This window comes from Mugil cephalus, chromosome 9 (genome assembly GCF_022458985.1).
Source record: "Mugil cephalus isolate CIBA_MC_2020 chromosome 9, CIBA_Mcephalus_1.1, whole genome shotgun sequence".
NCBI lineage: Eukaryota > Metazoa > Chordata > Actinopteri > Mugiliformes > Mugilidae > Mugil > Mugil cephalus.
The window spans coordinates 19,965,144-19,987,865 of NC_061778.1; the positions used below are offsets into that span (position 1 = coordinate 19,965,144).

General features: G+C 42.6%; 3 protein-coding genes across 3 annotated transcripts; 2 read left to right on the forward strand and 1 right to left on the reverse strand.

The window, feature by feature from the left end:
• Positions 1-3,943: 3,943 nt before the first annotated feature.
• On the forward strand, positions 3,944-5,859 carry LOC125013512 (retinol-binding protein 2-like). The gene is made up of 4 exons (XM_047594255.1): positions 3,944-4,112; positions 5,105-5,283; positions 5,402-5,503; positions 5,713-5,859. Exons 1-4 carry the CDS (start codon positions 4,040-4,042, stop codon positions 5,764-5,766), a joined length of 408 nt encoding a protein of 135 aa, XP_047450211.1. The 5' UTR covers positions 3,944-4,039; the 3' UTR covers positions 5,767-5,859.
• Positions 5,860-6,845: 986 nt separating this feature from the next.
• On the forward strand, positions 6,846-17,445 carry LOC125013510 (coatomer subunit beta'-like). The gene is made up of 22 exons (XM_047594253.1): positions 6,846-6,953; positions 7,475-7,612; positions 7,693-7,779; positions 8,016-8,142; positions 9,043-9,191; positions 9,634-9,780; positions 10,110-10,209; positions 10,305-10,447; positions 10,968-11,167; positions 11,602-11,712; positions 12,139-12,227; positions 12,317-12,423; positions 12,503-12,646; positions 12,832-12,962; positions 13,100-13,307; positions 13,642-13,752; positions 14,169-14,383; positions 14,507-14,599; positions 14,829-15,009; positions 15,147-15,218; positions 15,599-16,594; positions 16,710-17,445. Exons 1-22 carry the CDS (start codon positions 6,951-6,953, stop codon positions 16,803-16,805), a joined length of 3,648 nt encoding a protein of 1,215 aa, XP_047450209.1. The 5' UTR covers positions 6,846-6,950; the 3' UTR covers positions 16,806-17,445.
• Positions 17,446-17,645: 200 nt separating this feature from the next.
• Positions 17,646-22,005, reverse strand: mrps22 (mitochondrial ribosomal protein S22). Its single transcript, XM_047594254.1, has 8 exons — positions 21,847-22,005; positions 21,323-21,471; positions 21,061-21,225; positions 20,408-20,551; positions 19,747-19,830; positions 19,431-19,576; positions 18,588-18,696; positions 17,646-18,047 (listed from the first exon to the last, which is right to left on the reverse strand). Exons 1-8 carry the CDS (start codon positions 21,971-21,973, stop codon positions 17,955-17,957), a joined length of 1,017 nt encoding a protein of 338 aa, XP_047450210.1. The 5' UTR covers positions 21,974-22,005; the 3' UTR covers positions 17,646-17,954.
• Positions 22,006-22,722: the final 717 nt, after the last annotated feature.

A 22,722-nucleotide genomic window follows, 5' to 3' on the forward strand; every position in this document is an offset into this window, starting at 1 on the left:
TATTACAACTGCATCTACTCTCTGCTGAAATCCACAACTAGGGCTTCACAACCATGTGCAGAGAGTCATTCGTCTCCTCGAGGACTGCGATAAATCTAACCTTTGATGTTTTGAAACAAGAGGGAGGAGGAAGAGATGGGCGAGATGAATGGGCCACTGCAGGAGCCGCATGTAAAGACGCAGTAATGCACAGCTTTGAGTGCCACGCTAATGAGGCAAATTGAACTGAATCAAACCGGATACTGAAATTGCTCTGCAAGCGCAAGAGTGACAAGGCATGCAAGCGCAACGCACAACATCTTAGACGCTCTAAGAAACACAGATCTCGGAGGGCGAGGACAGGCGTCTGCAGGAAATAGAATAGTTTCATGATCATTTCAAAGCCTCTTAAACCACCAGGTCACATGTCCCAACATACACACTGTGGTAAGACACAGACAAGGCAAAAAGGAACCACTACTAATTGTGTGCAAATGTCGAAACAAGTTCAGCACACAGATATTACTGACAAGCTGCCTATATTTGTGTGCCTGCGAGGCCAGCGGGTCAGTGGGGGCCATTAGGTGCAAATTAGGCAGAATTAAAAATTAAGCTGCCGTCATGCACTATTAACACCACCCTAATTGCATCGGCAAAAGTTTATGGATATATCTGCACATGTTAGAGCATGTGTGTGCATGTGTGCGTGTGTGCAAGCGTGACCAGTCATTCCTTCTCCACTTGTCATCCTGTAAATCCTTAAATGCTGTTTCAAATCCTCATTTCTTCTCTCTGCATGTTCACTGTAAACCGGTTATTTCCTATTTTTAACAGGACCAGATGGTTCTGTGTCATCCTAACTTTGATCACAGCTTAACATGTTGTACCTTTTTTTTTTTTTTGCATAGGGCAAAATATTGCATCAACTTCATATGAACAGCTTTGGCTCATATGTAGCAACATTGCCCCTATGTGGCAGGATGAAGAAACTGTTGCGACAAAAGCAGAGAAGAACAATCAGGATATCAGCACATCAGCTTTTATGAGTGTTGGACTGTACCGACCATAGATAGATGCATTTCTGTTGTGTAGGTAATGCACTGTATTGTAGATTTAAGGTAACTAAGCATAATAAGAACATACAATCTTAAGAACTACTCTTCAAAAATGCATTTCCTAGAATAAGCAAGAATCAAAGGTAAAATTAAGGGGGCCACAGGGAGCCCCTATAACTCATCTGGTTGAACTGTGGTCCTCTTTCTCTCATCTGTTCATTCTGATCTCTCTCCTCTGATAAACTATCCAATAAAAGAAAACTGGCCAATAAAACAATTTATAAATCACGGGGACAAAACACTGTGGAGTTCAACGAGCTGTATTAATTTGCGTGACCTGGAACGTGTGAGTACAGACTTTTCAAATGTGACTGAGAACATGAGCCAACAACCCACCACCTGCTTGAATTCTTTAATGCATGAAATATTACAGACTTAGCATTGCCCATTGCCCAATTAAAATGCAGAAATAATGTGCTGTTTTTCATCAAAGGCTTTCCAGGATCTGACATGTTTCTGTCCTTCTGTTGTTCTGATCGTTAGACCCAGGCCTTGAGGTGCTATGCAGCATGTACCAAAATTACTGAAGATCTCCTCATTCACCTGAATATTGAATGTACGCAGCTAAAATGCAATGTATTAAAGCAGAGTGTCGTATTATACATTGTTGCTTTGAATAATGGGAGATAAGCTAATTTTTCTGCATATTAAAAATAATCTTTTCCATTACTGAATGGCTCCTGCCAAATCAGTCAGGGAGGGCAACTGTTGCTACAAAGTTTAAGGTGACCTGTTTGATGGGTAAATTAACAGCAGACTAATGGTTATGTTGCTTTAAATAATTGAACAAAAAAAATTTTTGTTTGTTTGTTTCTGTTTAACAGTTAGCAATATACAATACCACAAGTGGACACTAGATGGATGCCATTAATCAGTTGAGCCAAAGCCATATATTAGTCATGTTTGAGACCTTGGAGGAAAGATTCTGCAGTGTAACCCTATGGGGCTGATGTGCTTTGTTGAAATGAATCGCTTATTTTCACCATTAACAGGCCTATAAGTGTTATTCCCAACGCCTGTCAATATGTAAAAGGCCCTCACTTAAATATCCCAGCATCAACTTACTCTAAATATCTTCACTGAGTCTGTAAAATGCTTTGTAGCCCAATCGCCCCATAAGTCACGGAGCTGTGTTTACCTTTTCCTCAGTCTCCCGTGTTCATCCATCGCCGTTAAAAGTTTGAAATTACTCAGAAAACTCATAAATACTCAGAAATAGTGAAAACTCAACTAGTCTTACTGTTATTTAGTATTATCATTATGACATAAGCACAGAAGCCATAATAACTTAGTAGTAACCCAGGCAAAGTTACATGTCAATTAAATTTGTCTATCTACATGGACATAAATTACATCCACGTGGGTCTCACAGTATATATGACGGTAGCTGCTATTTTTCTAAGCCTTTAGTCTAGATAACTAGCTAGCATAAGGCTAGCATAAAGCCTGGTTAATTAATTTGTAAAGCAGTGTTGGGGCGCTTTTGAGATCAAGGTACACATTAATGCTGGTATCACTATATTTTTCCTATATAAAATCTTAACAAATGTTCTCCCTTTCAATGCTGGAGTTTCCTCTGTGTTTTCCTGATCCTGTGCAGGAGTTATAGGCTGAGCACTGTGGCATATTTTAACTTTTAATCCAGTTTTATTCTCTGTTATTGCCACTTCTTTATGGGTGAATATTGGTTAGATGTATCTAATATGGTGCCCATGAAACACGTGACCAGCACATAGTATAAAAAAGATTAAACTAGTTTGGAACGTATTTCATCAGGATCACTTTGATGCTACCGGGCTACTGTATATTGAGTGCTGTGTAACAGTCATTCAAAGGTTAGACAAAACACATGATCACCAGACTAAAGACATATTTTCTTATTGATCAAATGATCATGACTGTTATTAGTTAAAATACTTCAATATGTGTATTTCTTGTGTGGCGAGATAAGTGTTACTGTGAATCTAAGCATCTTATCAGCTCTGATAAACCTACCTCACCTTTGACCCTCCACATGCTCCCCTATCACCACGGAATCAGCTGCGATAGAGAACTGTGGTTGTGAAACACAACATAACAATAATAATAATCTTACAATATGAAAGAGAGCGTCTCTGAAGAGATCCACCAAACCGCACTGAGTACGGCTGCTGCTGAGGTTCAGCCTCAGACTTCGCAAATGCGAGTGGGGATTCATTTAAGATCAGTTTTAAATGAATCAAACATACAAAACGCACTGCAGTTTGGCAGTAAGACTCTATTATCAATACAAACCCACCAGCAACTTTATCTCAGCGAGCACAAAGTCACTCAGACACTTAACACAAAGACAAAGAGGTATGTACAGTGTGCATCCGTGGAGCTGATAAAGCAGCTCCAGCTGACTGAAGTGCAGGTGCCTTATCATGAAATAACCCAGAAAGAGAGCGTGAAGACGAGACGATTAGGGAATGTCTGCAAAAGGACACTTGAACCTACATCTTGCTGCATTTGAGTAAACTAAAAACTTTCATCACTGACATGAAACCAGAGACGAATCTCTGCACTGCGGGCCATAAAATAAGAAAGATTCCTGAAATTAAATTGGCACTGAGATAATGAACACTCGTCTCTTTAATCTCCATCTTCTCTTTGGTCCAGAACATTAGAAAGAGTAATGGCTGTTAAGAAAGAAAGTGCATGCAATAAAAAAAAAAAAGACTTTTTTTTTCATGTCACGCAAAGAATCATGTGTAATTAAAGAGTGCGTGCACTGTGCAGAAAGGTAAACCAATGCAAATACGCTTACTGTCCTGAATTATCAGGCGGACCCTGTCCTTTGGTTTGCACACGCACACACACACACACCGTATAAAAAGGGCTGGACCGTTGGACCGTTTCTCTTACTTTGACAAACAATCCCCAGGACAAGCCACCGCCGCCTGCGCACACACACCGGTCAAAAAATGCCTGCAGATTACAATGGACGTTGGGAGATGGTGAGCAATGAGAACTTCGAGGAACTCATGAAGGCCCTCGGTAAGTTGCATTCAACATGCAGAGCGTGGTAATGCGAGAAAGAATGTGGCTCTTGAAAAAGTAGGCACCAGAGGGGTATGCCACATTTAAAAGGCAGAGCCAACGAGAGGGGAAAGAATGAGCAGAAAATCGAGGATGGGGTGAGGCATGAAAGAGGAGAGGGAGAGATGGAGAGAAAGGAGGAAAGAAGAGGAGTAGCATGGCATTGCTTCATTTCCTCATTGAGCTGCTGTCGGGCCAAGTTAACCTCCACTCTGTGAGCGGCTGCTGCCTGTTACCACGCCAGATAAATATTGATTCACTCCTTTCTGCATTTTCATTCTTGCAATCCGGACAGATCCGGCCTTGGATCGGGCACAAGGCCAGCTCAAAAAAAAAAAAAAGAAGAAGAAAAAAAATTAAATAAAACTCGCCTCCTTTCAGTGCGTCATTGATCAGAGCCAGAAACACTTTCATTATTCACAGCTCGATCTGCAATTCATAAAACAACCCCGGCACTCTCAGCTCCTACAGAATCCAGAAAATCCTCAATGCCTCCACCTCATTTCCATTGAGCGGGTAGGAAAATGACATCCTTATGGAAATGGGTCAAAAATATCATTTAGATGGGTAAATATAGAGGCCTCATCTGTTAAAGTGATGGGGAGAAATTGAATTTTCACTTTAGGGCAAATGGGATATGAATATCTAAACGCTCAGGATAGGTCGGTTCTTTTGAACAGAGCCCGGCACTGGAGAGGGCAGAAAAATTCATTTAGGCCTATTTTGACAGGGAGCAAGGTCATTTTTTAAAGGGTAAATGAGCCTGTCAGAAGGACCAGCAGGAGGAGGATCACACTAGGCAGCCTCCTGTATAACCCTGTGGATGTGTGCCTTTGGCGTGTCTGTGCGCACAGCAAACAAGGATGCTCAAAGTTCCAGAAAACTCCTGCGGCGCCGGCCGATCTGCTCGCAGGCGTCCCATTCATTTAGCATTTTGCACATTCTTGCAGACATCGACTTCGCCACCAGGAAGATAGCCTCCCACCTGCATCAGACCAAAGTGATCGTGCAGGACGGAGACAAGTTCGAAACCAAGACCCTCAGCACCTTCAGAAACTACGAGGTCAGCTTCACCGTGGGGGTGGAGTTCGAGGAGCACACGAAGGGCCTGGACAACAGGAAGGTCATGGTGAGAACGGCGGTTTCTGAATTCTTTTACTCTCAGAGCTCTGGATGACGGCAGCTGGGGTGCTCACAGCTCATACACTGACCACTGTTTATGTTTTCGCGTGGTGGTTGTGTGGCAGACACTGGTTAACTGGGACGGGGACAAGCTGGTGTGCGTTCAGAAGGGGGAGAAAGCAAACCGTGGCTGGAAACACTGGATTGAGGGAGACCTCTTACACCTGGTGAGTTAGAGGGTGACACACTGGGGCGTGCACAAATCGCTGCTATCTCTAAAGTCGGCCACAGAGCAATCACTATATAATTATTAATTGATGGAATCACATCGCACCACTTTGTTTTCAGGCACGAGCCCTGCCTGATTACCTAACAGTGACATGTTTGCTGCATTACATTGAATGCAAAGTCTAAAGGTCTGCGCCTTCTCTTTCAGGAAATCACCGCTGTCGACAAAGTCTGCCACCAAGTATTTAAGAAGGCACAGTGAGATGGGAAGGAACTTTATCTCTGTGTGTTCCACGTTGCTGTCTATTTATAATGTGATTGTGGAGAGCTGCTGCAATAAACCGATTTAATACAAGTGTTGTCCTTATTAGGGCTTTCATTTTTATTCGTCATTCATTATTTTTATTCAATTTATTTGATTATAAATTATGCACTACAGTTGTGTGCACACACTCTATTTAGACACACACACAAAATGACTTTTACTCTGAGAAAAAATGTTCTAACATAAAATTGAACTGGTTATACAAAACTATCCAAATAATAATAATAATAATAATAATATAGTTATTGTTGTTGTTTGATTTGAACTATCAAATTTGGACCAAAGCATAACTTGTTCAGTAAATGGCGGAAACTGTGAGCCCATTGTTTTCATTTGTTTATTAGCTTTTCTTCGGTGTAGTAGCTGCGGGCTCACAGGTACAACGTGTTCTACTTCTCTGCCGGATCTTAAGCTGCTCCCGCAGGAAGCGCTCAGAGATCCACGTCGCCAAAATAAACCGCGTCAATTTTAACACCGGCAGAGAGACGCAAACCAGAAACGAGCGACTTTCTCTTCAAGATAAAAGCATTACGATTACTGGTTGTGATTAATGGTTTTATGGTTCACCATAACTGTTATATATTGGCCACTCTAAAACTACATCTTCGAAAATTACTACTGCTTATTACTCATTGCGACATACAACGGTGTGTTATACAAGTTATTCAAGAACATAGGTTACATTTCCAACATGGGAGTGCAGGCTGCATACGTTTTCTGAATGTGTAAACATGGCTAATAGCTGGTTGTGTTTAAACTTGGACTAAGACAGACTTTATTAAACCTTAGTTGCGCAGAAAGAAATACACGAGTAAAAAAGAAGAAAATTAGGTGACTATTGTAGGCAAAAATAAATAATAAAACTAATAATGAATTAAAATAAAATTTAAAAAGAAACATGTAATACTCAATACTCATTTATCGTAATCAGTTTGGTTAAACACAACCTTTTTATAACCGGTTTATCAAGTTGTTACAGTTTTTAGCTTTATTGTGAAAATCTCTAACGGACGTTGGTGTGTCATTAATATGGATGGCTTATTTACTGAACTTAAAAAAAGAGCGACGAGGACATCAGGCGGACTTGCTTCTTCACTGGACATCATCGCTGACGTGGAGACATGGTAGGTGGAACAAACAAACAAACAAACAAACAACATATTTTGTCGTAAAGTAAAATAACTGACCAGAAGCGCAACGTCTTTTTTTTCTGTGTCAGTCAGTGGCTTCTTCAATAAGTTGTATCATCTTTAAAGTCCGACACTTCATTCAAATTCATTCAACATAAACACTACCAGTTGTTCATGCAGCACCATAGAAAGACTCATCTATGATCAGCATTGAACAAAACAAAACAAAGTAGACAAACTCTTACATCGAGAAACATAAACGTATTATCCACTGGCATGAAAAAAAAAAACTCTTGAGAGCTCCCGGCCATTCTGGAGCAGGCATGCATGCAAAATGTGGTATGGGAAGAAATGTCAACAGACACACCCCCTCCCCTACCTCCAGCTACACCTCAAATAAAATAGAAATAGAAAAACACAATCCTCTGGCTGTTAAGTGATGACACGTTTAGATCATTTCATTCCAAGTTGATCTCATCCCTGCCTTTTCATTTTCTTCGTCTCTTGTTCAACAGCCTCTGCGTTTGGACATCAAGCGGAAGCTGACAGCTCGGTCAGACCGGGCAAAGAGCGTGGACCTGCACCCGACCGAGCCCTGGTTGCTGGTCAGCCTCTACAGCGGCACTGTGGTGGTCTGGAACCATGAGACTCAGGTCGCGAGCCGTCACCTAACCCCTCATCTTCCATCGTCCATGCTTTTGAACATCTGATAGTGTTTTTGTTTTTTGTGCAGATGATGGTGAAAACCTTTGAGCTGTGTGATCTGCCTGTCAGAGTGGCCAGGTTTGTAGCCAGGAAACACTGGGTCATTGCTGGAGCAGTAAGTATTTAAACTCATTGATTTCCTCACATGAAGGTTGGGTTGTTTATACGATATAAATTAAACTGCTTTGATCCACCCGTTAGTAAATCCATATAATAAATGTGCACACAGTTGTCTTTCGCCGTATTGCATTAAGCTTCTTTCCAGATACATAGACCATCGCCAGATAAACTCGTGTTCTTGTGTTGCGTTTAAGGTAAAATATGCTTCTGAATCTCTTTGTCTGTCTGCAGGACGACATGCAGCTCCGTGTGTTAAACTACAACACTCTGGAGAGAGTTTACATGTTCGAGGCGCACGCTGACTACATCCGCTGCATCGCTGTCCACCCCACACAACCCTACGTCCTCACCAGCAGCGGTAGGACATGACACACAAGCATCTACAGCAGAGGTCTTCAAGGTTTTTCAGGCCAAGGGCCCCCAAACTGAAGACATTAAGTAGGGACCCCCTACCTCCTATATGTGTTCTATATTAAACTTGGCCTATATCATTTTGCATTCAATATTAAGCTATTCAAATAATGCACAGGTTCAAATATAAATTTTTTTCCCCATCAAACATATGCAACAGCAGGGTGGCCACGCAACTGCCGTAAAGATAAACATACTGGTGTAAACTTTCCATTTTGGCCTCAGTAGTTGGCTAATGGGAGCGAGCTGCACTGTTAGCTTCTATTCTGCTAATACTGCAGTGTGCGTCTAGGATTTCCCCCCTGGGGACCGATTGGATCTTGGGCAATTACAGGAAACCTGACAAGGTCGGCGTGTAACATGCGGCCTCGTGAGTGGCTGAGCTGCGCCTACTGTGCACAGGAGGCCTAGATTGACAGGTGTAGGCTAGTGTGGAGGCTGTTTCATAACGTCTTATCTCTTTACTAAAATATGTTGGATTGATGTTAATGTGTATATAAAGAAATTTAAATTTGTGAAGGAAAATACATAAAAATGTCTAATCAACCAAAGATTTTGTGAACCCACTGCAGTATCTCTGCGCACCCCCTGTTGAAGACCTATGATCTAAAGTGTCATTTGGTCCTAGCACGGAACACAATCACCACATAAATCTAGCCTAAATGATTTGATGGGTCTAGCAGATCTTTGCTGGAGCATAATCAGGGAGAGACTCCAGACCAACATCCCGTGGGCAGTGAAGCTGGTCTGGCTCCCCGGTTAACTTTGTTCATTAAGGCGGTTAAACCTTTCAACCGACACGTACAGCGTAATCAGCACACTCTCACCACATGTTTTATGCTTCCAGATGACATGCTGATCAAGCTGTGGGACTGGGACAGGAAGTGGACGTGCAGTCAGGTGTTCGAGGGACACGCTCACTACGTCATGCAGGTTGTCATCAACCCCAAAGACAACAACCAGTTTGCCAGTGCCTCCCTGGACAGAACGATAAAGGTATACACACACTTACGCGTGGCTCTTCGTATGAGGACATCAATTGACATCATGCATTCTAGTCCCGTACTCTAACAGGAACGGAAGTCCCTTAATCTAAACTTGACTAAATACCCTAATATCAACTTTAACCTTAAAACCACCTAACCCTAACAAACAAACACACACTACATCCTAATGGAAGTCCTAACAGCCAGTTTCAAGGCACAAGTTTTGAATTCTTCATATACATAATCTGTTTGTAGATTGAATGAGTGCGTGATACTTACACATTCTAAGTAACATGCCACCAGCTGCCTTCAACAATCTGACTGTAGGAAATGTGGTCTCAGTACTGAGAAACGCTACTTCTAACAGCACCACTTAGGTGGTGACAGACGATGTACTTCGCCAACATTGTTTAGTTGCTGCAATGATAATCAACCCAGCTGTTTTACTGCAGGTGTGGCAGCTGGGCTCCAAGACTCCCAACTTCACTCTGGAGGGGCACGAGAAGGGAGTGAACTGCGTTGACTACTACAGCGGAGGAGACAAGCCCTACCTCATATCGGGGGCTGACGATCACCTCATCAAGATCTGGGATTATCAGGTAATTGCCAACACGCTGGAGTGGATTTTACAAACCTGAACTGATCAAATTTTCTCTTCTTTTAGACTAACCAGCCACCTAGTGGACACATGTACACTTCTGCTTCATTCATAAATTGTGCCACATCCTTCTCAGCACTATATTCTTAATACATCCTACATACTATACGTATATTCCATTGTAAAGGATATCACGCGCATACTGTTCCTGATGCCGATATTAAGTTGATACATGCACAAATGTGTGCGTTTTGATCAAAAGTCTAGTACAGTATAGTCGGAGACACTATGTCGTCAATGTACCGTATGTGCTTTGTGTTTATCTACCAGAACAAAACTTGTGTTCAGACCCTGGAGGGCCACGCTCAGAATGTGACCTGCGTCAGCTTCCACCCTGAGCTGCCAATCATCCTCACAGGCTCCGAGGACGGTGGGTAAAACATCTGCAGACTACACACAGCAATTCTGTAACTCAGAGTCGACACGGCGTCTTGGCTGAGCTCGACGCATTTTTCGTTTCCTTAGGCACCGTTCGAGTGTGGCACTCCAACACCTACCGACTAGAAAACACGCTCAATTATGGCATGGAGCGGGTGTGGTGCATATGTGGCCTGCCCGGCTCCAATAATGTGGCTATGGGCTACGATGAAGGCAGCATCATCATCAAGGTGCGTACGTTCCTAGGCACTTAGTATTCCCACTTATGACATTTTCATATCGCACTGTGGGTATTGCACTGAGGAGCAGAATGAGCCATAATTACTGAATGAAATAATTAAAGGTAAATGGTTATCGTTTCAAGATGATAATATGATGACATTTATATTGTGAATTGTTTCTATTGTAGGCATTTGGAATACAAATGGCAACACATAATACAATGTTTTCCATATCGGTCTTAAAGCCAATTCAATTTTAGACTTTAAATTAGACCTTTTATTGTTAAACCCCGCAAATCCTCCAGAGAAAATAGAGGGCACGACCTCTTTATCCTCGACACCCTCAGGTGGAATAATCTTGTATAGCCGCTTGCAGTGTGTAAGCTGAAGGGAATCGTGTTGACCTCTGATATTAAAAAGCCGTCCCTCTAACCACCATCCACCCTTACCTCATACCCACGTCGTGTCTCTTCTGTTGTTTTTTTTTTCCATGTCCACTTGCACCTCACCCGTCCTCGCTCCGTCTCAGCTGGGCCGGGAGGAGCCCGCCATGTCCATGGACTCCAGCGGGAAGGTCATGTGGGCCCGTCACTCCGAGGTGCAGCAGGCCAACCTGAAGGCGATGGGAGACACGGAGATAAGGGACGGAGAGAGGCTCCCGCTGGGCGTCAAGGACATGGGCAGCTGTGAGATTTACCCGCAAACCATCCAACACAGCCCCAATGGAAGGTGAGGTGCAGAGATGTGGCTCGAGGGGTGATGAGTGAAACCAATCAGGACATTGTGCATTGTAAAATTGTTGCTTGTAGAATCAAATCATTGAAAATTCTATAATTTAAAGTTGGCAATAAAGACATTTTTCATAACTATATACATACATACGTGAGTTAAAAAGGCTATAATTAATACTTTTTATGCAGCCAATAGTAACAGTTCACTGCAGGTCTCTACAGAATATGTATTAAGTGGTTTGATTCAGAATAAAACCAGAATATGTATTATTATGTATATAAGCCTAACCACAGGGTAATTACTCCATGCATCATAATGATGCATGCAAGATTCTTTGGGGTGGAATTTTTCTGCGTATCCTTGGTTGAGCTTTCAAAGCACTATTTTATATTCATAATGTGTATATAACTTGTGTATTTGCACACTGGCAGATTTGTAGTGGTGTGTGGAGACGGGGAATACATCATCTATACTGCCATGGCCTTGAGGAACAAGAGCTTCGGCTCCGCTCAGGAGTTTATCTGGGCCCATGACTCCTCACAGTAAGTCTTTTGCCCGGCGAAGAAGGGTTCAGGATTTGGGGAAATATTTTTACTTGGCTAGCACACGCTCAATACCGCTCCCATGTCTGTAGGATAAAATGACGCAGAGCCGGCAAGCGATTAGCTTATCTTAACATAAAGGCAAGAAGCGGTGCTCCTTCCAAAGGTGGATCTTTATTGAGCGCCGCCGAGAAATACTGAACTTCAGACATGCTGTTAATAAGATATTGTTACCTTTGGGCAGAGTCAAGCTAAGCTAGCAGTCTTTACACTATGCAGTCTATCATTTGATATATGCACATGAGGGTGGTATTGGTATAAAGTACTTTACTTACAGCAAATTTGTGTATTTGCGAAAATGTGCTTCTAATGTAAAATTTTGAATAAGAAAAATGAACACATTAACCATGTGTGTTATATTCATAGGTATGCCGTCAGGGAACACAACAATGCAGTGAAAATATTTAAGAACTTTAAAGAGAAGAAGACTTTCAGACCTGACTTTGGGGCTGAAGGTGAGTCTCATTATCATTTTCTCTTTCAACGTTGATTGCTGTGTGTTTCATGTGGAAATGATGGTTTTGCCGTGGGTAATTCCTCACAGGGATCTTTGGTGGCTTCTTACTGGGAGTGAGATCAAACAGTGGCTTGGCCTTCTACGACTGGGAGAATGCCGAACTGGTTCGCCGTATTGAGATCCAGCCTAAACATGTCAGTTGTGACCTATTTACTTACTTGAGTCGGTGTATTGCTACTGCCTCCTAATAATTCTGTGTGTCGATGCCTTTAGATCTTCTGGTCTGACTCTGGGGAGCTGGTGTGCATCGCTACAGATGAGTCTTTGTTTGTGCTGCGCTACGTACAAGAGCGCGTGTCAGCAGCCCTGGATTCCAAGGAAGAGATGACGGAAGATGGGATAGAAGACGCTTTCGAGGTCAGGGATCTGTGTACCTTAGTTTTCTATGCAACCATGCAGTAATTTAATAGTGGACTAATGTATTTAAGTTCAAATGTGATGTTTGATGAAAATACAGATGTTCTAGGTAAGAATTCTGCCTGCATTTCAAGTTCTTCCTCTCATTTGTCATCTTCGTTTCTATCTGTCTTTCTGTTGACCAGGTACTGGGGGAGATTCAGGAGGTGGTAAAGACAGGGGTTTGGGTGGGAGACTGCTTCATCTATACCAGCTCTGTTAACAGACTCAACTACTACGTCGGAGGAGAGATCATCACCATTGCTCACTTGGACAGGTGAAACACTTGCGCATTCAAAAAGATGTACCAGCGAACCCATCCGACATTTTTTTCCAAGTTATCTAAACGCCGGTAAAAATGTAGAGAAAAATAACTATAAAAGGAGCTCTAACACAGTCCTTTCCCTGGTGTAGGACCATGTATCTGCTGGGCTACATCCCAAAGGACGACCGTCTCTACCTCGGAGACAAAGAGCTCAACATCATCAGCTACTCCCTGCTGCTGTCTGTGCTGGAATACCAGACAGCCGTCATGAGGATGGATTTCAGCACGGCCGACAAGGTTCTGCCCACGATCCCCGTCGAGCAGAGGCCCAGGGTGGCCCACTTCTTGGAGAAACAGGTACGTGCGTCCTCCAACTTATACTTCTGGAAGTGCATCTCTGTCCTTTTCCGTCCTTCCGCTCAAACAGACTAAAAGTGCAGGATTCGGATGAATGCATAATTTACAGAACATCCGGCAGCCAGATGGAGGACACATCTGGGCAGCTTATCCCTGTGTTAAAACATATTTCTCATGGGAAGGCTTTCGCTTCTCACGCAACCTCTTTTACCAAGTCACTGTATCACACTGATACACCTTTATAATATTCCACTGTTGATCGCTGCAGCAGTCGACAGAGGACAGTATATTGAATGAAAATGATTGTTTCCTGTTTTTCTGTCTGGTTTTACAGGGCTACAGGCAGCAGGCGCTGGCTGTTTCCACTGACCCAGACCACAAATTTGAACTTGCTCTACAGCTAGGAGAGCTCGAGACGGCCCACCAACTGGCGCTGGAGGCAAAGGTCAGAGCGGAGTCTGTGTTCACTATATGCTAGCAGCTCTATGAGGCTAAATGCTAACAGCTGCATGCTCACAAAGGCAATGCTGTTGTGGGACGCATCATGTCTAGCATGCGTGCTGTCTCAGTTTAGTGTGGTAGCATCCTAAATAAGTACAATTCAGGCTAATGGGGACCACGAATGCATGATCCCAATGCACATGTTAAAAGAAAAACACGTAAAAAGTGATGAAGGTGAATGTGCTGCTAAGGTTTACTCTTGTTGAAAAGTTTGACTTTTATCAATTACTTTTAAGCTTGACTGGGTGAATCACCATCATGTCACCCCCCACTTAGTAACTACTTCACAGTGCATTGTTGCTGGGGTTCATGCTTTCCGTCCTGCGATAATCCGCTCTCCTGTCTCTTTGGCACCTTCAGTCAGAGCAGAAATGGAAGCAGCTGGCGGAGCTCGCCACTACAAAGTGCCAGTTTAGCTTGGCTCAGGAATGTCTGCACCAGGCTCAGGATTACGGGGGATTATTGCTGCTGGCCACCACCTCGGGCAACGCGGACATGGTGGGGAGACTGGCAGAGGGGGCGGAGAGCGACGGCAAGACCAACGTGGCCTTCCTCACCTACTTCATGCAGGGGAGGTGAGCATCTGGGGAGCAGGGAAGAGGAAGGAGCTGTCAGAACTGGTTTACGTCTTTAAACATTTTTATTTTTTATTTATTTTTCCAATTTTTTTCTCTCTTTTTTTTTTTGTTCTTGCCCAGATTGGACAAATGCCTGGAACTTCTAATCAAAACAGATCGACTGCCAGAGGCTGCTTTCCTTGCAAGAACATATATGCCCAGCCATGTGTCAAGGTAACGCTGTTTCTAATAAGGTCATTACATACAGGACGGCTACTTGTGGACACATTAATGTCATATCCTTATGTATTTTGCAAAACCCTTTGTCTGTAATATGCATTGCATGCTGGATTATTAAAAACTGCCAAGTGCAAGTCAAAATTTGTGCAAAAACTATAGTATTCCTTTAAGATTAACAGAAATACCTATATTGCGTCGTGCATCGCTGCCTCTCTTCCTCCAGGGTTGTGAAGCTGTGGAAGGAAAGTCTGTCCAAGGTCAACAAGAAGGCAGCAGATGCTCTGGCTGACCCCACCGAGTACAGCAACCTGTTCCCTGGCCTCCAGCAAGCCCTGCTGGCTGAGCAGTACCTGAAGGAGACTCATGTCAGGGTCAGACCTGCTGCGGAATATCCACTCGTCACGGTTAGTGGACAAGTCAGGGAGGGAGCATTTTTTAAACTTAAATTGCCCAAGGATTGAGTTCGTACGGAATTACATGTCATCAGTCATCAGTCAATTCAAAGTGGTGTTAACACTGCTTTTTTTGATTTATCCTTCAGCCAAATGAGGATCGTAATGTTGTGGAGGAAGCGGCGGGTTTGATGCCTGAGGGAGAAATCGCAGTCCCAGAGGTATGATCAGAATCTGCACCTCCACATGCAGTAGGAGTATTCAGAGAGGCCAACTGCAAATTTTGGTCTAATTTCTAATAGGTTATGAAAAAGTAGGACGGCTTCCCAAGCACAAGTCTGAACTGAATGCTGCTTCAGTAGCATAAATGTTGTAGCAACGACAGCTAAAACCACCTTTCCTGGCAGACATCGGGCAGCAGTACCTGCTCGTAAATTAGGAAATTGATGAAAAAAATTAGGCATGGATTCACTGTTAAAAGCATGGTGTCGTGGTTAATGTCCATCACAGTGTCAACTACTCCAGAGAACATTCTACTCTAGGCCTAATGAGCTCATTTAGCTTGTGTGATTGTTAATGGTCTGCATATTCTTTTGTACAGCAAGTGTTGGGGAGCATGAGTGAAACCCTCATTGCACCATTGGTGACAGAAACTACATGTTCAGCAGCAGCAGCAGCTGCAGAAGACGAGGAGTTCGCTCCACTCGAACAGGAGCCTTCTGATCCCGTTTCAGCAACAGAAGAGAAATATTTCCCAAACGCCCCTTCCCCTTGTCCCGTCACCATAACAGAAGAACACGTTGAGCCAGAACAAGCACAGTCTGCATCTAATGAGGAGGAAATGGCGGAGGAAGACATGATCGCTACATCAGAGACTTCTGTTTCTGTGGAGGAAAGCGTTTTGCAGCAGTCTACCACGGAGATGTCTGACAAAGAGCCTGACATGGTACAACCAGGTCCTGTGGGAGCCGTCAGCTCGTCTGTTGATACGGATGTTCAGGAAACATTTCCAGCAACTGACGCTCTACCTGCTGATTGTGTCAGTGAAACAGAAACAGTAAGTGTGGCTGCAGCAGAAGAGGATGCCCTACTTAGCGCCACTTTGACAGCTGATGCCTTAATTGCATCAGAGGCGAGGGAAATGGCCAATTCCGAAGAAGTGGAGACAGATATCCACTCCTCGGTGGTAACACCCATAGCGGACACAGCAGCAGAGGAAACAGAAGAGACTCCTGTTACTCAGGAACTTGTTTCAGAAACGGCTCCATCACCCGTGACAGTAGAGGAGCTCATCTCTTTTGAAACCACGGATAATTCGGTGCTGGATGCACCTGTGCCAGTGCAAACCCTTGAAGCTTTGATGATCCACGATCCACTGCAAGACTCACTTGAAGATTCGATGCCAGTATTGAAGCCAGTCACAGAACAAGAACCACAACAAGAGGAACAAACCGTGACACTTCCAGTAAAGTCTGAGGACACGACGGAGCCTCCGGCTCTTTGCCCGGCTGAGCCAGAAGTACCAGCTCCAGAGACGGTGGCTCCAGAGGGATCTGAGGAATCAGCAGAGGACCTCGAGGAAGAGTTGAACGATGAGGTAAAGATTAGTTTTTGAGCCTCTGGCTTCACTAATGTGAAAATTGTACTTTCATGTGGTCATGAACTTGTTACCCTTAAACCAAAACTATAAGCCATTGCACTTCCACCCACAGGTCCTGGATGATCTGGATCTGGATCTGGACACTTTTGACTTGGACGATATCGACACCACAGATGTCAACCTAGATGAGGACTTTATGGATGAATAGAAAAGCAAGGCATTTTTTTTTTCAGTGACCAAATAAGAAAAAGGGACAACACGAGGACAAGCTGTCGACAGAGTTTAACGCCTTTGAATCTTTATTAACAAGCATCTGCTTTCTTGGTTGTGGGATGGAATAGTGACATTGAGGTGTACTGTAACTTGATATTCTGATACTTAGGATTCCCACATTAGTACTACTGCGATACCAAGCTGTTTACATGATACTTCAAAGAAAGCAGAGCCAAGCTGCATATAAACGCTCCGAGTGCACAACCAAAGAGTAAAAGAGGTACAAATGTATAGAAGGGCATAAGAGGATTATTTTAGACTGCTGTTAGCGACCTTTTATTATCATTATTATTATTATTATTTTTAGAGTTATTGGTTTACAGAAAATACCTAGTTGACAGAGTTGCCTGTATTTTATTTTTAAGTACATTAAGCTCCATTTGCGAACGCACAACGTCATACAAATAAAATATCTTAACACCTCTTTCTTTCCTCTTACCTCAAATCACACCACTGTTGATCAGTCATTGAATTAAACAGTATTATAGACATTTCTATATGGGGCAAACCTTCTGACTTTTCTATATATTGTATGTTAACAAGCAAAGGACTATTAAAAAACAGACTCTTGGTTCCAATCTGTGTCAAACTGTGTGTTATTGATGTCCTTGTGGTTGTAGACAGTTCAAGCTGAGGTCAATTGCTTTTCAGAAGATTGTGTTTTGTTTTAGTTTTAAACTAAAATAACGGCTGCTACTTTGAATTTGGACCTGAAGAGTGATTTAAAGAAGCTCATCTCAATAAAGTTGTGTATGTCATTCAGACTTCAACAAAATGGCATTTAAGTAGAAATATTTTTATTTTGTTATGTACATCATATGTGTTCATAACATGCGACACGCGTTTGACTCAAGTGAAACTGCACATACAGACACATTCTCTCTTTAAATCTTCAGACTGATGGTTGCGAGGTGCAGCTGCCCTTTCGGTCGACAAGTCTATTTTTCTGCTGGATCCACACAGAAGAAAAACAGACACCGTCACGTTTTACATATGGGAGGCAACTTCCAGTCTGTACCTCTGTATCTGGGAACCGTTCCTCATTGCGGATGAATTTTTATATATCGGTCTAGATGTGGGCAAATCAGGCAGCAGGGCCCTCAGCAGACATCTGTTCATACGCCTGCAAAGCCAGCTCGATGTAGCCTGACCTCTGGGACTCCTTCTGGGCATAGATCTGCAGGCACAAGGGTCAGAGGTGAGGTAATTGGATGAAGAGAAGAAAAAAAAAAAACAATTATACTGGAGTTAGGGCTACTACAAAAAAGCAGTCTTATTATCACAGTATTAATAAGATTAGTAGCAGAGTAAATGAACACGTTCAGATGGACCTTTGCAATCGACCGTGACTAAATGAGAGGCCCGGGCTGCTGCAGACATACACACTCTGCTGTCTCCTGCCGCTAACATTTCACATTAAATGGCTGTCACTCTCAATGCCCCTCACCGCTGCTTCAAGGCCAAGGGATCGATGAGCGATAATAAGACCTGATGTATCCTGTGCTTGACCCTGCGGTTCCCACAATGAAGAAAAAGCCAAACCTCTCACGCTGGAAACCTTAGATGAGTCAGCCTTGACTTGACCCCTCAAGAGCTACAGTGACTCCTGATTTACCCCGAATGTCCCCACAAGCACACGGCATATGAACTGGATCAAAGGGCCTTGCATAACACACACTTCAGCCTGGATTTTAAGTCACGGTTGAGCTGTTCTCACCTTCAGCAGGTCAATGCCAGTGGCCTGTTGACTGGCAGCTTCCTGGGCTGACTCACTGTTTGGGTGGACCATGTGGAACAGAGACACTAGACTTACGGCATCTTGAAACCTGGGAGAATGGACATATAGAGAGCTCAGATCAGAATTCTTTTACACACGTTGGTTGGTACATTCATAAACATATTCCTGTGGCTCCTGCTTGTAGGCAGGGTGAAGTGCTCGTAAACAGAGACAATTATACACATTATATAAATTTTACGCTACGTACACAAGTGTGAGAGCACCTCAATGAGGAAGATCTGGCATTTCTCAGACTTGTGTGAGATTTTGTACTATTATAAGACTTTTGTATGAATGCTGCAAAAGGATGACACGCAAATTTGTAACGGAAAAAGCGTTTTCAGATTTTTGTTGTGAGGTGTTTTTACTTGTTGTTTGTGTTGTTGTTATGTGGTGTGTTTTGGGTAACTGAGTACTGCAGTGTAAAGATAATTTAGTTGGGTGTGGACTCCAGGAAGAATAGCGATGGCCTTAGCCAAAGCCAATGGAGAAACACATAAATGAAATGTTGGTGGCTGGTCAGTGTCTGGAAGCTGTGTCCTCATCTGTGAACTTTTGAGATGAATGGCATCATTAAAATGTTTCTATATTTTCTGATGTTATCTACAAACTAGCTAACTAATCACAAAATGTTGGAACATTTATGATATGGTTACAATTAATATCTTGTAATAAGCCAACTAAAAGAAACAACAGACAAATCAAACAACAATAACCAACACAATAATCCATTTAAATAATAGTTTGTTACAGCCCTACTTAAAGGTGAAAGGAAACACTCACAGCTCTTTCTTCAGCATGTCCACTATGAGCCCGTCCACCCTCCGAGCTTTGACAAGGTACCAGGTCATGCCTCCAAAGTGCCTGGTGGAGCGCAGCAGATCATACTTGCCATGCTTGTCCAAGTCCTCATATGTCGCTTTATGTACCTAGACAGAGAGTGAATATAAGACAGTGCAGTCCTTGTAGTGATTTTACTACTGTAAGAGACCCAGCACAATGCTCAACACATGAAATTTAGAATTTTTTATACATTCCAAGTTGATCAAAGAAAATACAGAATCGAGTTAAAATAACAAGGACCTAAATGGCACCTTACCCTGATGTAATCTGAAGAGTCGGGTTCAAACTGGACCAGGCAGAAGTTCAATACATCCTCATGACGGTCTTCAGAAAACACCATCTAGTAGAAAATAAGACGTAGAACTGAATAAAAAATTTAAAATAAAAGTCCACAATACTCAGTGCAGACAGTAAAGTTGCAGGTATATTATTTCATCTTGGTCCATGTCAAAGATGGACAACGGCTACATACAAATTTCTAATAAACCTGATTAACCCAAATAAATTTGAATAGAGAACGGAGCAGTGGGACCAACTCCGGATCCAGTGCCACTTCAGCAAGTGGTCCATGTGCCAGGGATTGAACCACTAACCAACTAGCGTATGACATAACCTATGCTTCATGCCGTCCAGAAATGACACACAGATGACATGCAATGATTCTACACATGTGAGCTGGACCCCAGCTCCACAGAGCACTCTAGTTTTAGATATTCATGCGACCGTGTATTCACATTGGAACACTGACAGTGACAAATGTCAGTATGTACATTTCAGGGGTGCTGTAGCAATTCACAAGATTTATCCAGAAGACATTTTAAAAGAAACGTGTGTTTCTCGTGGAACGCCTGCAAAAAAGGTAAAATAAAGTACAGGAAAAAAGACACTGAATGATGTCAGATTTTCCCATTTCCTACCTTTAGGTTCTCCTCTTTGAACATGAGAGGTGCTATGAGCTTGCGTCCCTCCCTGGGGAAGTAGACCTGAATAAGACGGTCTCTCTCCTCCCATGTGGCCTTCCGAAGAGTCCCATTAGGCTCCCGTACAACTATGAACCTCTCCTGAGGGGCAATAAATACAGTATATGTAAGGTGCAAAGGTAAGAAAAACGTACAGTAGATCTGAGAAATGTAAAGCTCCTGAATCCATCAGCGGAGCACAAATAACTTCACATAAGTGTAAGATGTTTCCATCAAACACAGAAAGTCATGACAGATGACTGCTCCACAATACACGGGCTCATCAACAACAACAAAGAGGTGCAACAGCTGACGTCATCATAACTTGATTCTCAACATCAAGAAAACTATGAAATTATCGTGGACCCAGTTTATTGCTTAAATAAACTGTCTGTACTTTCTCCCCATATGTCTATATGACTATCTATGTCCACCGTTACTATTTAGTACTTTTGTTTCTGCACTGAATGACTTGAATTATTGTGCTTATTTTACACAGTGGGTGGTTAACAAAATTTCATTTTATTCTGACAATGGCAATTAGAAGATTTATTGATTGATTAAACCTCAGCTATACAGACACAAACAAAATAAGAGCTACATCTGTGTACCCTGTGTGGGATGTTGTAGGTGATGTCTGTAAAGACGAGCTTGGCTGTGTCCATGCCGTCCAGGATCTTATCCTCAGACAGCACTTCGTTAATGGGCTTCCTCTCCGGTAGGACGGGGGGCATCTCCAGCAGCTTCTTAGCTTGCTCTTTGGCGTGCTTGATAGCCTGGTAACACACAGAAGGGATCAGACGATGGGATGACATAAGTCACAACTGTGTGTGTGTGATTGAGAGACCGTATCACAGTTCATGTAAAAGGCACCTGCTCCAGTTGTTCATCGGTCATGAGTTTATATGTGGGCGGCTTCAGCTCCTGCTTGAGGGGTCGGAACACTTTCTGCAGGTCCAGGCCTGTTATCCTGGTGAGGATGTCCTGCACAGTTGGATCTGTGACCTGGAGCTCTGCGTTTTCTGTGAGGGTTGTGAAAAAAGTTACACGAGTTAATAACTTTAATATCCAAAATTGGGAACTAAAAACCAAAAACAGCTATTCTTCGAAACAAACCAGACCTCTCACAGTCTTATTGTGGACAGTAGCTAGCGATGTGAAGCTATATTTTTTAGATATACGTACAAAACTACTCCGACAAACAGTAATGGCTTGCAAATTTAATTTTACATTTATTCATGAGTAATGACCAATATTTAAGGCAAGTTTAACTTGCGGCATTTGTCCTGAGCTGTTGACACGAGCACGTCTGTCGGCTAACCAAGGAAGCTACAAGGTCAGCGTCATAACTAAGACAAATTATCAATAATTGCGGTGTTCATAGAATCAAAACAAACCATTATGTTGTGTCTCACTGCAAAACGTCCTTGCACAACACCTCGTCAATATTTGTTTGCTCCTTTGCACATCTTTCACCCGAGAGTAGCTCCGAAACACGCACCGTGCTGTACCGAGCGCCGCCATTTTTGTTATTACCTCATCAACGTCACGCGACCTTTCACCTCACGCTTCTACTGGGAAGCGGTCATGGGATATGTAGTGCGTCCCCGCGTGCACTTACAGTCGATACATTTCGTGTGTTACTTTTTTTATATCTGCCCATTTTTATCCGTCCTTTAGTGGAGAAAAAAAAAATTAAGCAAACGATTTTTATGTTACTCTTCATTTTGTGTCTCTTTTCTAAGAGAGTTGATTCTTCATTAATCAAACTAATGTGAGATTTTTTTATTATTATTATTATTTATATATGAGTAGAAGCATGTAGTTCATTGACAATTTCATACAGGTCTACAATTAGATAATATGGCAGCAAAATCGAATCTTTTTTTATTATTATTATTTCTTTCAATCTTTTGTAATGCAGATATGACCACCAGGTGGCACTATGCTACCAAATATCATTAAATCTCTCAACGCCTGCGCTTATCACCATCAAAGACTCAAGATTCAACATGTTAATTGTGCACGGTAAAAGCGGCGGTTTAGATCATACAATTAAATTTTCACTTTACAAGTCTCTTTTTCCAACCAAAGTAAACAAGTAACGGAAATATAAAACCCTCAAAGAGCAAAACGCGAAAAACAAGGTGCAAGAGAAGTCTGATAAAAAATTTAAAAAAAGAATAATAAAAATAATTCTGTTTATCGTCTGTGTGGCTCAACTCTGCGTAGCCTACACACATTCCTAACTTGCCATTACAGTGTGTTCTTGA